The 16,956-nt window shown below is 58.0% G+C and overlaps 1 protein-coding gene across 5 annotated transcripts in view; it reads left to right on the plus strand.

Moving 5' to 3' along the window:
• Window positions 1-16,677, plus strand: part of ALPL (alkaline phosphatase, biomineralization associated) — a 57,626-nt gene extending 40,949 nt beyond the window's left edge. For all 5 annotated transcript variants that reach the window (XM_024554333.4, XM_045190622.3, XM_024554328.4 and 2 more), the window contains exons 3-12: window positions 1,932-2,051; window positions 2,390-2,505; window positions 3,621-3,795; window positions 4,460-4,635; window positions 7,757-7,900; window positions 9,849-9,918; window positions 12,018-12,152; window positions 14,105-14,296; window positions 14,844-14,963; window positions 15,666-16,677. In XM_024554333.4, coding sequence (XP_024410101.1) covers window positions 1,932-2,051; window positions 2,390-2,505; window positions 3,621-3,795; window positions 4,460-4,635; window positions 7,757-7,900; window positions 9,849-9,918; window positions 12,018-12,152; window positions 14,105-14,296; window positions 14,844-14,963; window positions 15,666-15,931 — 1,514 coding nt within the window. In that variant the 3' untranslated portion in view covers window positions 15,932-16,677. The remainder of the gene's footprint in view (window positions 1-1,931; window positions 2,052-2,389; window positions 2,506-3,620; window positions 3,796-4,459; window positions 4,636-7,756; window positions 7,901-9,848; window positions 9,919-12,017; window positions 12,153-14,104; window positions 14,297-14,843; window positions 14,964-15,665) is intronic.
• The last annotated feature ends 279 nt before the right edge of the window (window positions 16,678-16,956 follow it).

The raw sequence follows: 16,956 nt of genomic DNA on the forward strand, positions 1-16,956 counted from the left end.
GGAGGAGATTGGGACCAGCCCAGGGCCAGTGGGATCCCTGGTCTGAACCAGCGGCCCCAGCCCCGGGTACTTTCATGGGCTTTACCTCATTTAACCCTAACCCCGCCTGCAGGTAGCTCTGTCCCCCCACTTTCCTGGGGCAGAAACGCAGTGGCAGGGACTTGCGTGGGTGCACACAGCAGGTGGAAGGGCCAGGGCTCCAGCTGGGGACTCTGCCACTGGGGTCGGAAATTAGTGAGCTCAGCAGGCCCCTTCAGAAGAGAGAGAATGCTGGGGGCTGCCCTGGTGAAGGTGGTAGGCTAAGGAATTGGGGTGGGGGCCACCTCAGGGGAGACCTCTCGGGGGAGAGGTGTGAAGTATGGATGGGTCCAAGGCTGGAGGTTGAGAACTGCTTCCTTCCATCTCCTCACCCCCCACCCCCGAGGCAGGGGCATGGCCCCATAGGTGTGTGGGTTTCCTGTTTTTCTTCTTCAGCTTGATCTCAGCACCCTGTGTCTCATTCTTTAATGTGGAGGAAGTAATTGCAGCGACCCCAGCAAGCTGTGTGTGGGCAGCACCCGCACTTGCCTGGAACTGTGCTTGTAAGAAAGGAGCCCTGTGCCCTTCACCCACCGCTGTCCGGAAAGGCAGCTCAGGCCCGAGCTGCGCCCAGGCATGAGGGTCGTGTCCTCAGCCCATGAACGCGCGGCACAGCCTTGGATAAGACCCTCCCACCCTCCTGGCCTCAACCTTCCCTTCTGTGCAATGGGAGGCCGTTGAAAAAGAGAGTCCCTACAGAGCTTCCATGTCCAGGCCTCTGCAGTCCGGGCATGGGTTCAATGGGGCCCGAGTACAGAGCAGAGCCCGCAGACAGTGGGAAGGCCCCTGAGTCTCGTGGACGGGGAGCCTGGGCCTCTGTTTGGAAGAACGAGGGAGTCCAGGTCTGGTGATGGAATTACGGGGGGGGGGGGGGGGGGCGGCTTTAATCCTCTCCTGTGGGTCAGGTGTGCCACTTGCCTAATCTAATCCAGTCCTCATAAGACCCTGAGAGGAAGGTACAAACAACAGCATTTGGAGGGGAGGAAACTGAGGCTCAGGGAGGTGACTCGTCTACACAGCTGACACTTGGCACAGCAGGGCAGGGCGGGGCGTTGAGGTCCATGGAGCACTGTGGCTGTGTTCTTTGCCCTGGAGGGTTGACTACTGGACACACACCGGTGAGGGAGACAGAGTGGGAGAGAGAAAGAGAGAGAGGGAAGAGAGCGTGCCTGGTTCCATTTTATCTCAAGATCAGGGAGCCGAACATGCTAATTTATTCTAACAGGAGTGAGATTGTCCGCAGCTATTGCAACTTGCCACCTTACACAAAAGGCAGGTCTTCACACAAAAGGCAAGTCTGGCTTTTCAGCACCGATGGTAATGCTGTCACGAAGTTGGGTTTCTGCTGAACCTACTTTAATGAGTAAGCCAAGCAGAGACTATAATTGATGGCTGCAGATGTCTGGGGACTCCTGCAGTTGGAAGTAGTTTGTTCTCTTGAACGGCTTAAACATTACCTTCCCCATTGCGCTAGCACAAACTCATCTGCTGCCTTAGCAAAATGTCCCTCTACTGGGAGGAAGGAAAGAGCCCGGGCTTTGGAGCGAAACTCAGCTCTGCCAGTGTCTGCCAGTGCTGTGTGGCCTTGGGCCAGTTGCTTGGTGTCTCTGAGCCTTGGTTTCTTCATTCTGAGCTTTGAGACGATGACCCAGGGTCCACAGGCTTGTTTGGAGGATTGGACTGGAATAGGTTTACAAACCACACGATGATTATCCAATGGGCAACCACTGCTCCCTCCCCAAGTCCTGCCATCTTCCCTCAAGCATGAGAAGCTGGGGTATATGTCAGTCTGGGGATTAGAAGCTAGTCACACCCCATGCCAAATAACTCTGTCTGCCTCGCTGTCTGTACAGAGAAAGAGAAAGACCCCAAGTACTGGAGAGAGCAAGCTCAGCAGACCCTGAAAAATGCCCTGAAGCTCCAGAATCTCAACACCAATGTGGCTAAGAATACCATCATGTTCTTGGGAGACGGTGAGGCCTGGGGGCCCCAGGGCAGAGCTGGACGGGGCACCTAGCTAGGTAGGGGCCCGCAAAGCCAGCCAGAGGGGAAGGGGGCTGTGTGTAAGAGTCTGGAGCCCTGGGGAGCATGTTTAAGAGGATGGGAGGCCAGGCTGTGGACCCACGGGGTCTGCTGGGTCAGGTGGCCCCCTGAGGGTCTGGGGAGGGAAGGAAGGGAAGGGCTGCCCAGTTCCATTTCCAGAGCCCTACTCTGGTGCCCACTGCCCAGCCTCAAGATCTATGGGTTCCCAAGAAGGCTGATTGGAGAGGCAAAAAGCCGGAGAGGCTGAGGCCCCATTTCCCCACCACAGGGATGGGCGTCTCCACGGTGACGGCGGCCCGCATCCTCAAGGGCCAGTTGCACCATAACCCCGGGGAGGAGACCAGGCTGGAGATGGACAAGTTCCCCCACGTGGCCCTCTCCAAGGTGAGCTCCAGCCCCAAGCCTGCTGAGCCTGAGCCTCTCGCCTCGCAGCTTGACAATACGCACGAAAGGGCCCTGGCAAGGTGGTCAGCCCTCCTGGGTCCCCGAGTCCCCCTCCCCTGCCCCCCTGTGAAATGAGGACGGCAGCAGCTACTTCCCAAGGCTTCATTTTGAGGGTTTTAGCTCACTGATGTTTAAAAATCTGTTGAAGAATAATACACACAGAGGAAAGTCCACGCGTGCGTGGCTTGAATTTTCACAAACTGCACACGTGGGTACAACCAGTGTCCAAGTGGAGAAACTGAACATGGCGGCAACCAGAGGTCCCCCTGGGCCCCGTCCCATCCCTGGGCCCTGCCCACCCACCCATAGATCAGCTGTCCTGCTTTTGTACTGGGTGCGAAGGGGACCGTGCAGTATACCCTCTCTCCCTGGTGGCTCTGTTGCAGTCACTCCCTCCCAGGGTGGTTTGGTAGGTTCATCAGATGTGGTAGCTATTGTTACGGGTGTCTTCGTTGGTGGCACTGGTTTTCTGTAATAGAGACCCTCTACGCACTCCAAGGGAAGAGCAGGGACTGACTGCAACGTCTTCTGTGCTTTCAAGGGGCTCTCCGGCTGGCGGGGAAGGGAGAGTTTCAGGGTCTCTACTTGAGGTCTGAAGGAGGGGGCCTCTTCCTCCTATCCCCATTCTAGATCCTCCTCCCCCTCACTTTCCCTCCCCTTCCCCCAGTCCCCCCACTTCTTCAAGAGCCCCCCTCCCTTCTCCAGGACTCACCTGCCTCTCCTGCCCCCTTGCTGGCTCCCACAGCCCCAGCCGCAGACCCAGAGAGAGGCCCCAGCTGGCCCAGTCCTACTCCTCTGCCAAATATTTCCATGTGTCTGACAGTTGCCTTCCTGCCCCTTCCTGCTGCCCTGGCTGCCAGGGCAGAGGGCACGGGGGCAGGAAGCAGGCAGCTAGGTGATCCTGTGGCTCTGGGGGGACATTGGGGCTCAGCCAAAGCTGTGGGAGACCTCACGGCCTCCCTCACACCCTGGGCCCCATGGTGTGAGTGGGGGTGGGTGGGAGGCAGGGTGGGGCAGGACCTGGCCATCTCCCAACCCCCCTTCCCCACCTGCAGACATACAACACCAACGCACAGGTCCCCGACAGTGCGGGCACCGCCACGGCCTACCTGTGTGGAGTGAAGGCCAACGAGGGCACCGTTGGGGTGAGCGCGGCCACCCAGCGCTCCCAGTGCAACACCACTCGGGGGAACGAGGTCACCTCCATCCTGCGCTGGGCCAAGGACGCTGGTGAGTGGGGGCAGCAGTGGGGAACGGGCCCCGCTCGGTGACTCGCTGGGCCTCAGTCTTCCCAACTGTACTAGGTGAGGGTAGAACAAAGATGCTCTCGAGGGCTTGTCCAGCTCCTGTGTTCTGAGAGTGTGAGACGCTCATGGGATCCTGTCCAGGACAGGAAGGCTAGTGGTTTAGGGACCCGCTCCAGTGTGGGCTCCAGGCCTGGAGCGATTCCCTGAGGCTATTCATCTCACTGTAAAATGGACATGAAAACATAGTCCCCTCATAGGCTTGCTGTGAGGGCAGCAAGGGGCCTAGCCCGGGGCCTAGCCATTGCCAGCCCCGTGGGGGCTCGGTACATGCCGCCTCCTCCTCCCTTCCTGCCGGAATCCGGAGGCCCTGACCCATGTCCCCAGGAACTCTAGAGTCAGGGTATGGGTCTGGAGGACATAGGTGACAACGTTACCACCCGAGAGCCCTTAGGAGGGGTCCCTGTGTTCCAGGAGGCAGACTGTCTGAGCTGCCAGGGATATGGAAGCTACCATCTCCCGCTTAGTACTGACTGGGGGCTGAGGCCCAGACAGCCATACAGCGGGCGGGAGGCCAGCCTTTAGCTAGGAGGGCTGCTTGCACACTGCTGCCTCCAGATGAAGCCAACCCCTCCTCTCCCACCCCCCAGGGAAGTCTGTGGGCATCGTGACCACCACGCGAGTGAACCACGCCACCCCCAGTGCCACCTACGCCCACTCTGCCGACCGGGACTGGTACTCAGACAACGAGATGCCCCCAGAGGCCCTGAGCCAGGGCTGCAAGGACATTGCCTACCAGCTTATGCACAACATCAGGGACATCGAGGCAAGTTCAGGGGATACAACCAGCTCAGGGACCCACGGGCTGTGAGGCAGGGCCTCAGGTGGGCCTGTGGCCTCGGGCACAGGCTGGCCGGGGAGAAGCAGCTTGGCCTGGCTCCCCATACACCTGGGAGGGCTCCCCTCCCATTACAGGATTTGTGGTCGGGGCAGAGAGGCTCTGTAGGATTTCTCCGCGGTGGGACTGACGGATAAACCCTGATGTGGGTGCCAGCACACCTCAGGAACTAGGCGCCCAGGGATTATTTCGTAAATTGGAACCTGGCGTTGCACCTCATCCCCAGAACAGGGAGGCGGGGTGGCAGAGTGGCCACCTGGGGGGAGCGCCTGCCTGTACGTTCCCACATTCACAAACAGGTACGTGTCTCGTGCAGTCATCCAGAGTGCCCTGGGAATGTGTCGACTGTGGTTAGCACGGGCTCTCAATTTTTAATTTCTGGGGTTCAAACCCATGTCCCACTGGCTAACTGTGTGACCTTGGCTCGGTTACTTGCCCTCTTTGAGCCTTCCCTGTCATAACCCCTTTGTGAAATATAGCTGTCCTGTAAACCCATTGCAAGATCTAATTTGAGCCTTCCCTTTCAACATCTTCATAAAAGAACCCCCGTAGGGTTTAGCTCAGGGCCTGACACGTATCGAATGCTCGGGAAGTGGCAGCGTTTGTGCGTGAGTCACGTGTCCGCGCCCGAAACACAAGCTTTAAAACCCTGAGCAGGTCTGCGGAGGTGAGCGAGCACGTGCAGCCCAGACACTGCCCACCTGGTGTTCAGACGGGTCCCCACTCTCTCCCCTTAAATGAGAATCTCTGGCTTGTTCCTTTTTCAGGCTCTTGTTATCTCCTGGGGGCATTGGGTGAAGGAGTAAGGGGGCTTTGGCCCCCTGAACCTAGAATGGGGGTTCAGTGAGCCTCAAAGGAAGTCCCCCAGGTCACTCCTACCCCTTACCTCTGTTTCTAACCTTACCAGACGGAACTTGCTGGCTCCCACCCACCTTCTGCCCCCCATGCCATCCCCCCAGGCCTCTGTACCAGCCCCTGACGTACCTCTTCCTAGTGGTGGATTGAACGCCCCTTTCAGGACAGGGTCCTGTTGACCCTTGCGGTGAGCGTGCGTCTAAGGCACAGCCACCATCCTGACTTTGCCTTCACTTGACTTGTGTCCTAGGACAAGTCACTTCTCCTCCTCGAGCCTCAGTTTCCCCACCTGTCCAACAACACCAGAGAGCCCCCTTGCCCCTCCTTGGAGCGCTGGAGGCTGAGATGAGCTCATGGATGTGAGAACATTTGTTGTACAAGCACAGGCTGTAATTATGGGCTGCTCTTCAGAGAGTGTTGGCAGGAACAGCCTGAGGAGGGACAGGAGCTTAGGGGAAGATTCTCGGCTGGGGGTGAGGGGTGGATGGGGGGGTCCTCAGGGGCCATTGGGGGGCGAGAGAGGGCAAGAGCGAGGAGGAGGCCTGGGTGAATATTGCCCCTGCTCCCTCGCCTCTTTCTCACCCTTTTCTCTCCCGCCGGCCCTGCATCCCCACCACCCCAAAGCCCCCAGCCCCCAGCCCCCCTGGCTGTACATGAAACAAAAATCCTGGTGTCCGCCCTGAAAATAAATATCTTTTGCTTTAAAAAAAACAGAGAAAGAAAGAAAGAAAAAGACACAAACCCAAACCCCAAAGCCAAACAGCAAGTCTGTTATTTGGGAGTTTAATGAGCCCGTGTGAAGTCCCTGCTGGGCTGGGAACGAGCAGGCTCCAGGCAGAGAGATTGGGGGCTTGTCTCCACTCGGAGAATGCCAAGGGGTCAGGTTCTGTGGGAACAGTGGGGGGGGGCAAGGGGCCAGTGACCCGAGACCCCTTCGCCTCCTTCCTCTCACAGCCTGCCCCTCCCCCAGAGATCCTGGCTGGAGCTGGCAGGGAGGAATTGGCCCCTCTGGAAATACCGGGACCTCCAGTTCCTCGTGCCAGTGAGGACACCCTCCATGGGGCCACCCCCGGGTGCTGGGACCACTGCGTTACCTCATGTCCTCCTGTGACAGGCCTGTGGTTGTGACAGTCTTATGGGTGGGTGTCACATCGATTTGATAGGAAAGGAAACTGAGGCTTAGAGAGAAGTGACAAGCTCTTGGACGAGAAGGGACAGAGTCAGGATTCAAAGCCATGTCCCCTCCAGGTCCCTGTGATCCAGGCTGTTCCTGGGGTGCCTTCCCCGCCTTCCCACAGAACCTGGCTCCCCAGGAGGAAAATGGAGCAGAAGGTAGAGAGGAGGGGGCCTTGAAACGCCAGGCCCGGGGACGGTGGATGCGAGGCCCGCCGCAGCCGGGCTCTGCTCTCCCAAGGTGTCAGCCAGGGCGGTGGCCTGGGCTGACGCCTGTGGTGACAGGAAGACACCGGTGTGGTGGTAACTGTGGGCGGCAGCTGTTATGCTCTTGGCCCGGTTTTAAAAATAGTCAGGACTTCAAACATGGACTCCCAAGGAAAACAAACAGTCTCGCGTCCCTCCGCCCGTGCAGGCAGCGTGGTGGGTAAAATTAGCCTGGCGGTGGCTACACAGACGTGAGCCCTGGCCCGATCTTCGGCCAGGCTCCCGGCTGGGCTGCCCCAAGACCTCCCCGGCCGAGGCCTCTGGCCTGCGGGCACCCACACTCTCACCGGGGAGAGGAAGCTCTTGGAGGCTCCATCATGGGCTCTGTGGACACGGCAGGGTCAGAAGAAGCCTCAGGTTCAAATCCTGCCCCTGCCCCTCACTGGCTGTGTGGCCTTGGGGGAAAGAAATCAGATTTCAGCACCAGTTTCCTTATTTGGAAAATGGAGACACATTCGGTGTAAAGTTGAGGAAGAGAATGTGTCTGAACGAGCAAGGGTTATGTGTCAGGGCTCCGGAAAGCCAGGTAAAGGAGGTCACCCGTAGCTCTGGGGTCTCACCCAGAAGCCCAGACCACAGCCCCAGTAGACTCACGATGTCCCCTCCCCAGGCCAGAAAAGCAGGGGCTCGGGAGAACGGCACAGATGGAACCTCTCTAGGCTGGAGAGGTGTCCACGCCATCACCAGGTGGGGGCCCCCGGGGCTTCTGAACATTTTGAAGCCCTGGGGTACTGATGGCTCCTGTCCCCTTTAGGTGATCTTGGGGGGCGGCCGGAAGTACATGTTCCCCAAGAATACAACCGACGTGGAGTATGAGCAAGACGAGAAGGCCAGGGGCACGAGGCTGGACGGCCTAAACCTCATTGACATCTGGAAGAGCTTCAAACCGAGGCATAAGGTAGCCTGTCCAGGGACCAGATGGCTGCAGGGTGGCCTGCGGTGGGGCTGGGGCTGGGTGAGCCTTCTCTGAATCAGTTTTCTCTAAAATGTGGTCATTGTTCTTACCTCAACGGGCTCAATGCTCTAACAGATACATGAATGGCACATAGTAGGTAGGCAGGTAGGCAGTCAATTCCTTCCTTTAGGGGTGGGCGATGGAAAAAGCTAGGCAGCAAGGAGGAGGGTGGGCCAAGGAATGGATAGCCTGTATAGACACTCAGCCCACCTAAGCCCCTACCGTGTGCAGAGCTCCAGGCTGGGCACGAGGCCCAAATGATGAATCAGTGGTCAAGGAAACGTGGAACGCTCTGCGCTTGGATGGCAGGATGCCCAGGACCTGCTGGAACCCAGAGGGGACAGACCACAGGGAGGGGGAGGCCTGACGAGAGGGAAGCGGGGGCAGGCAGTATTGGGAGGTCTCGCATGCAGAGGTGGCAGGCATGAGGTCGAAGCCCTTCACAGGGAGTCGGCTGTGGCCTGGGTGAGGGCACGTGCTGAGGAGGGAGGCTGGGACGTGGGAAGGGCCAGAGCTCTGGCTCCCGGAGCGGCTCTGGCCTTTTAAATCTGTGCGGCTGGCCTCTGGGCTTGGGGCAGCTGGGGTCTGGAAATGACTGCGGTCAGGGCTGAAGACAGTGGGGAGCAGCCTGGCAGCCACTTTGATGTCACTCTGGGGTTGGGTTTCTGAGGGTTCCAGGACTGGCCCCAGGGGAGGCCTTGTGGGATGGGGCTGGGCCAAGAGTGAGGTGGGGCAGGGGCTGGGGAATGGCCCCCAGAGGGTTGATGGGGTAGGACGGAGCTGCTTTGAAGCTTTGCCATTCCTTCTGAGTCAGCTCCAGCTGGGCCAGAGCCACTCCTGGCCCAAGCCAGAAAGACGGCACCCCCAGCCTCAGTTTCTCTACCTGGAACATTGGACCAGAGCTCGATTCTTCTTGCCTAGGCAGGGTGCTTCCCTTGGAGCTTAGTCTAGACCCTAAGGGAGGGAGCGGGCCCACGGCACTGGTTCAGCGAGGTTTTCACTGTGTTCCTTGAAAACCATGCTTTAAGACTAGGTTCTAGAGTGTCTCACCTTTACCACTGAATGGCCGTGTCATCTGTGACGTGGGAATAATAATACCTACCTTACAGGGCTGATGTGAGGGTTAAGGGAGATAAACACACCTCAGGGAAGCAGAGGAGGGGATGGGAGTGGGATGGATGGATGAGAGCCCACTTTGTTGGCCTTTTCACCTCCTTCCCATAATAACCCTTGCGTTTCAAAAACCACCGATCCTAATGCCATTGCTCAGAGAAGGCAAGGGACTCTCCCGAGGACACACAGCTGATTCCTGGCAATGCTAGGACCCCTAGTCCAGGCCCTGAATGGTGCCATCTCCTGGCGAGTCAACCAGCCTCTTCCTGTGGCCTCTGTGCCCTGAAGAAGCAGTGCCTCCTTCATTGTCCCCTCATATGGGGACCCCAGGGCAGATCTAGGGCCTTGCTTCCTCCCTGGCTCTCCGTGGCCTCCAGAACCCCACTCATGCCTCTCAGTGGGCCCCTTGTGACCTGTGCCTGCCTCTTCTCTGCCCCATGCTCCTCTACTTGGAACTCTACTTCCTGACCCCAGGCCGATCAAGTTCCACTTGTCCTCTAGGGCCTCCTTAGGATATCACCTCCACCAGGAAGCCTTCCCTGACCCTGCTTTGGGCTCACAGGGACCCCTCGTCTCTCAGAATTCGCCTCCCCCTGCACTAAAATTGCCTATTTATTTGTCGGTTCTCGAAGGCAGGAATGGTAGGTCCTCAGGGAGGGGTTGTTAAAGGACTGAAGGAAACAGAATCAAAGACGTGCCCCCAACTCTGGGACCAGCCGGGGCCCGTCCTTCCCACCCCCCCCAGCGCCACATGACTAACCCAGGCCCTTCCTCCTAGCACTCTCACTACGTCTGGAACCGCACGGAGCTCCTGGCCCTCAACCCCAACACCGTGGACTACCTCTTAGGTGAGGGGGTCGGGAGTGGGAGTGCTGGTTCTCTGGGTGGGTGCCCTGGGGCAAGGGCTGTGTGACCCAGCACCTGGGGGCCAGGCCCCAGCCTGCTCCCCCTTCATAGGGACCTTTGCACTCAGGCTTCAGGACCTGGGAGGGCTGAGGAAGGGGTTCTGGTTCATAGAATTTCGGGCCCCAAACTGTTGGCTATGCAGGGTGAATAGTCCCACTAAACCCGGAGGGAAACTGAAGGTTACATACAGGAGGGAAGCTACCTACGGCATGTCCCACTGCCAATCAGAGTAAGGCCTGGTGAGTCTGAACACCGGTTAGGGCTGAGGCTTAAATGGATCCCAGGCTGCGGAGCAGGGATCTGAGCCAGCCCTGATGCGTGGCAGGGGCAGAGCCAGCCTGGTTGTCTGCTGGTCCTGACTGGGCAGTTCCCCCTTCTCCCCTGGGAGCAGGGAGCAGTGTGGGGGCCAGGGGCAGTTCTAGGCTAGGTAGACTGAGGCCAGAGCACCACCATGCCAACGTCTGGGTCCTCTTTCCCACCTGGCTAGTGTGCACAGTGAGTGGTGGCAAAATCTCCTACAAACCTTTCCCAAGGAGCTCATCCCCCGGGTCCTGGGTGTGTCATTGGAGATTATGGATTCAGAGTTGGGCACCTGGAGGACCCCCAGACACACACAGCCCTCTGCTTGCCTGGGTCACGTGGCACAGACTCCATATCACACACAGGCTGTGTGGAGCTGTGTGTGCACCCATGGAACGAGACAGTTCCACTCGTGGACCTTAGAGCCAGAGTGCTGGGTTCAAATCCAGCTCCTGCCACCCAGGAGCTGTGTGGCCTTGGGCAAGTGCTTTCTCTTCGCTGTGCCTCAGTGTCCTCTCCTAGAAGGCAGGAATAATGACCCTTCTGTAAAATGGGGATAATGATAGGGCTGTCGTGGGGATTAAATGAGCTAATGTGTCGTATAATTACCTGTTGCTATATACCAGTTATCCCAAAACGTAGTTCAGAATCAGAGTAAACACTTATTACTTGCACAGTTTCTTTGGGGCAGGAATTGAGAGTGGCTCAGCGGGTCTCTTGTGAGGTTGCAGGCTTCTGAAGGCTTGACTGGGGCTGGGGCTTCCACGACCCCTCACTCGTATGGCTAATAAGTTGGCAGGAAGCCTCACTTCCCTGCCACATGGGTCTCTCTAGAGCTGATTAGTGCGCCCTCGCAGTATGGAGGCTGGCTTCTTCCAGAAACCCAAGAGTATGCAAAGCAGAAGCTGCAGTGTCTTATGCCCAGACCTGGAAGGTACACACCGTCATTTCTGCAGTATTCTATTGGCTCCATAGGCCAGCCCTAGTCACTGGGGGAGGGGACACACCAGGGCATGGATTCCAAGAGGCAGGACTTATTGGGCATATCTTGGAGGCTGGCATCTACGTGCTTCCGAAGCTCCTAGAATGACACATGGCACAGGGCGAGCTCACACTTTGTCAGTCGGAACTGTTGTTTGGCTGCGCACACACTCACGGAAAGGCAAGATGTTCTGGAAGGATATCCAGAACTGAAAACACCAGCCTCATGCGGGTGAAATCTTGTGACACGGGCGAGGAATGCATCGTTTATTTCCCAAGTGAGAAAACTGAGCTCCGTGAATGGAAGGGACAGTGACCCCAACCTGCTGTTGTTTCACTGAGCAGAGCACTTCAAGCCTGACCTGTAAACGATACGTTAACACACGGACAAGCTGCCTTGTCAGTCCAGGACAGATCCTCTGCCTGAGGCCACAATGCCGTGTCTGGGGCCCTTCAGGCTGGGGGTAGGCCGATGGATATGAATCCCAGATCGTCCACTTAGCAGCTAAAAATAGCAAGTTACTGACCCCGAGCCTCGGTCTCCTCTGTCAGTGGACTTGGCAACCCTTCTCCACGGTGTAGCTCTGATGATGGCATCTGGTGTGCCTTGGGCCCCAAGAGCCATCCAGAGGAGCTTCCTTCCCCCCCCCCCACCATGCCCCCAGGGTGTGTGGGGGGAGCCTGTGGTCCCCAAGATGCTGCAGGTTCCTTGGGGACCCTCCTGGAGGTCGTGAACTCTCACTACCCACATCCTCCTCAGGTCTCTTTGAGCCGGGGGACATGCAGTACGAGTTGAACAGGAACAATGTGACGGACCCGTCACTCTCCGAGATGGTGGAGATGGCCATCAAGATCCTGAGCAAGAACCCCAAAGGCTTCTTCTTGCTGGTGGAAGGTAGGGCTGCTTGCCTGAGGTCAGGGGATGGGGAGGTCCTGCTCTCAAAGAGAACTGTCCAGGTTGGGGATGATGCAGGAAATTCCTTTTGGGAGGATGGATTGTAGACTGGGGGAGAGGGGGGCAGTGCTGAAGCTCCCAGTCCAATAAGCTGTTATCACACATACATACACACCAAGCTTATTAGTCCAGGAAAGCTTCCTGAAAGAGGAGGCAGGTTCCTTACTTCCAGGAGTTACTGCCTGAGGCCTGGCTCTCAAGGGGTGTGCAGCCCCCTCGGCTTCACTCCTCCCCAAAGGCTAATCAGCAGGCCCAGGAGACATCTGCATTTGAGCGGCTTCCTGGAGGGGCTCAAGGACATCTACGGGAGCCCTCATGGCTGGACAGTGGACATCTGTTACTGGGCACATGTGGGGCCAAGGTCAAGTTCATGAGTCCTAGCCCTGATAGGAAAAGGCCCGGGGTTCCCCAGACTGGGAGAGCCAGACCCTCTGGGAGTCAACAGTGTTGTATGCTGGCATTCACGGCATTTCCCAGGGCCCTTGTGAGCCCTGGGGTCAGACTCAGGCTCTTGTCCTGGCGCTGCTGTCCGCTGGCTTTGCGACCTCTACCTGTGTGTTTCTGTCACATGAGGCCCCACAGAGTCGGCCTCTCCTAGAAGGGTTATTAGCATCCATTGTGTTCGGAGACATAAAGTACTTGGAGCCGGGCCCGGCAGAGAATACATCCTCCATGTTTCTATTATTACCGATAGCTAAGTCAATAACAACAGGAAGTTTGAGGATGTGATAAACTTTCCAGAATCTCCTGAAGTTCTGACAGCCATTGTCTTCATGCACACGCACAAACACAGACCCTCACTGCACAGACCCGCTCGGGCCCCTCCGCCCTCCAGAGCCCGGCTTGACTGCTTTCTTGCCAAACCCCGGGGTTCCCATTCAAGCACAGCGGTCTCGGCCTGGCCCCGAGCAGGCCTCTGACGCCGAGGAACCAGCCAGGAACCAGTGGTGGTTGAGCGCGGGCTCCCCTGGGAGCAGTGCTCTGTGTGAGCAGGGCCAGGACTGGGCCACCAGGCCAGCTGCTCCCAGAGCCACAACAAAGGAAGGACCCACCCTTCCAGCCTGCCAGGCAGCAGTGGTGAGGCTCAGGCTAGCGGGCAGGGGGCGTGGCCAGGCACCAGGGCTTGGGACCCTCAGAGCTGGGAGTGTCCACCCAGGCAGCGTCTGCCTGTTAGAGACGGGAAGTGTTTGTTCCCAAAGGTCACAGAGCCCTTGACTGTGGCCTTTAAGCCAGGCTCCGAGCCAGGCCTCTTGTGCTCACCTGGGGGTGGCAGCAGGGGGCGCAGGCCTCCACAGGTCTTTCTGGAAGCCTGCTGTTGGCCCTGCCTGCTCACCCCCTTTCCGGACTGTGCTTTATATTCAGTGGGGACTCTTCAGAGTGGAGGTGGAAAAGCAGGTGATCCAGAGTGAGTCACAGCTGAATTCAAATCCCAGCAAATCCCACCTTGGCCTCGTGACTTCCCCACCTAGGCCTCAGTCGCTCCATCTGTAAATGGGGCTGATTGTACTGGTCTCTGCCCAGGACAGTTGTGCAGGGGAAACAAGCCATCAGCCGGTCATGCCTGGCACCTCATGGGCACTTGGGCGTGTTGGTTCCCTCCCTGCCTCTCCGACGCCTCAGGGTCAAGCCCCTGAAGAAGCGGTGCTGGGAGCGGCCTGGGGTGGGGGAGGGAGCAGATGCTTTTCAGTCAGGCGGACCGGCTTTAAGTCCTGGCTCTGCAGTCTCCACACGTGGGCCCGTGGTGCAGCAGCTCGCCCTCTCTGGGCTGTGCTACAGGCCGCATGGCCGCATAATAGCCTGGTTGGGTGAACCAGGTGGTCGTGTGGTGGGGCTCGCGGTGCCGGGCTTCTTCCCCTCCCCCTCACCCGAGGCCTTTGCCTCGGTGTCTCAAGGAGGCAGGATTGACCACGGGCACCACGAGGGCAAGGCCAAGCAGGCGCTGCACGAGGCGGTGGAGATGGACATGGCCATTGGGCAGGCGGGCACCATGACCTCCCTGGAAGACACGCTGACCGTCGTCACCGCTGACCACTCCCACGTCTTCACCTTTGGCGGGTACACACCCCGTGGCAACTCTATCTTTGGTAGGTGGGCCTCCAGTGGGGTGGGCACTGGGCACTCTCGGAGCAGGAATGGGGTGGGAGAGTCAGCAAGCTCAGGGTCTGGCACAGGTGGGACTCAATGAGGATTTACTGACAGGTGGGGGAATGTAGGAAGCGGAGAGGGAGGGAGGGAGGTGAGTGCATGGCTGCGTGGCTGGCTACCTGGATGATGGATGGATAGAAGAATGGGAGAGCCCTGGCCAGGTAGCTGTTGGTTGGAGCATTGTCCCGTACACCAAAAGGTCTCAGGTTTGATCCCTGGTCTGGGCACGTCCTGCAGGCAACTGATCGATGTTTCTCTCTCACATTGATGTTTCTCTCTCTCTAAAAAAAGAAAGAAAAATCAAAAAGAATGAGAGAGAGGATGGATGGGTGGGTGGGAGGGATGTGGGCACAGTGAAAACAGGGATGGTTGGTGGGGGGTAAATCATGTTTGGAAGGTGGCTTCCTGGAGGTGGGTTGGGCCCTTCAAAGGGACTGTACCCCTGGTGTGCCCACATGACCCCTGGGCCATTGCCATCCCATGCAGGTCTGGCCCCCATGTTGAGCGACACGGACAAGAAGCCCTTCACTGCTATCCTGTACGGCAACGGGCCTGGCTACAAGGTGGTGGGCGGTGAGCGAGAAAATGTCTCCATGGTGGACTACGGTGAGACTGCCAAGAGCCAGGGCTGGGAGGGGACAGGACGCCCCTCGGGGGTGGGCCTGGGAACAGAGTGTAGGCTTGTGGTCAAGGTCTGGGGTCTCAGAATAGTCAGGACTGAGTCAGAACAATCTGACTTTGAATCCCCTTCTACAGTTTGGTAGCTCTGGGACTTTGGGCACATAACTCCACCTTTCTCAGCTTCAGCTTCCTCCATAAAAGGGTTCTACCTCCCAAGGCTGTCTGAATGCTGCATGGGTCTGATAGTTTAGCATGGAGCCTGGCACACAGAGGTGTTCGCTATATCGCAGTCATTTTTACTGGCTATATAATATTCCAATGTAGGAGCCTTACCAAGGTATTCCTCCAATTCCGTATTGTTAAATATTCATCTGTTTGGATGTCCCCAGAGGCCCCTGGCTGGGGCGGCATCTAATGGTGCATCCAGTGGTAAGAACCTCTCCTGGGTTGACTTTCCTGCTAATCCAGATAGCTCAGGGGAGGCTGCTGTTCTCTTCTGGGTGTGGGAGTGCAGGCTTCTATGTTAGAATGGACTCAGGCCCGAATCCCGTGGCCTTGTGCGGAATGCCTTCCCTGCACTGAGCCTCAGTTTTCTCTTTTGTGAAATGGGGCATTTGAGCCAGCCCGGGAGGGGCCCAGCACCAGACCCCTGCTGGACCCTCTGCAAATGTTTCCTCTCGCCCACAGCTCACAACAACTACCAGGCGCAGTCTGCTGTGCCCCTGCGGCATGAGACCCATGGCGGGGAGGACGTGGCAGTCTTCGCCAAGGGCCCCATGGCACACCTGCTTCACGGCGTCCACGAGCAGAACTACATCCCCCACGTGATGGCTTATGCTGCCTGCATCGGTGCCAACCGCGACCACTGTGCCTCCGCCAACTCATCGGGCAGCCCCTCCCCAGGCCCCCTGCTGCTCTTGCTGGCCCTGCTCCCCCTGGGCATCCTGTTCTGAGGGCCCATGGCCCTGGCACCCACTAGCCCATCACAGATGGCCAGCCTCCCCCTCCAAGCGCGGCACACCGCCCACAGGCCACACCTCAAGGGGCCAGGGGGTGGGGGCATCCACAGCCTCTGCAGCTGCCAGAAAGGGGACCCAGGAAACCAGTCTGCTGCCTGCCTCGCTCCCCTCTGGATCCTCCCCTGGGGCTGGACCAATTCCCAGCCTCCTGCCTCAGCCCCACCCCCGCCCCCCCACTGCCCCTTTGGCTAACAGGGTAGGTTTCTCTTGGGCAGACAGAGTACAGACTGCAGACATTCGCAAAGCATCTTATTTTTCTAGCAAACAAATTTCTCCAGATCCGGAGGCTCTGGAGCTTCCATGGAACATTCCAGATCTGACCCTCCCACTTTCCTCTCCTTCAGTCTGGAACCTCCCAGGGCCCACCATGCTCATGTCCGTACCTGAAGAGGAGACAAGTCCTTCTCTCCAGGAGGGGGGTTTGCTCACTCGTTCCCAGGCCTCCCAGGGCTCCCAGGAAGTCTGCTCTTGGGACTGGCTGTCCAACCCCAGGTGGCCTGGGCTGGGACAGAGGAGCAGCCTGGCGGACAGACACTTCCCAGCTTTGAACACACATGCCAGCTCCTCTCTGAAGCAACTCTCCTGTTTGGAACAGCCAAAAAAATTTTTTTTCTCTTTTTGGTGTTGGTTAAAAGGGAACACAAAACATTTAAATAAAAATTTCCAAATATTTCTGAGGACAGAGCTGAGTCTTTGTGGTCAGGGAGGAAGAGACTGAAATAAGCTCATTTCTCTGGGAAGAGCTAGACGCAGGGCGTGGGGGTGGGGTGGGGAGGGGCCTGCTCCTGGCCTGGGGGCTATAACACGCATCACCTGGGTGACTGGACAAATTGCTTCCAGTCTTTGCATCTCAAGTGTTCTTATCTGTAAAATGGGAGACAGCTGTGGCAGGGCTGCGGTGAGGATTGAAGAAGAATGGCTCTTCCCGGAACCCCGCAGCAGGAGGGCCTTCTAGGGCC

The sequence above is a fragment of the Desmodus rotundus genome, chromosome 3 (genome assembly GCF_022682495.2).
Source record: "Desmodus rotundus isolate HL8 chromosome 3, HLdesRot8A.1, whole genome shotgun sequence".
Taxonomy (NCBI): Eukaryota; Metazoa; Chordata; class Mammalia; order Chiroptera; family Phyllostomidae; genus Desmodus; species Desmodus rotundus.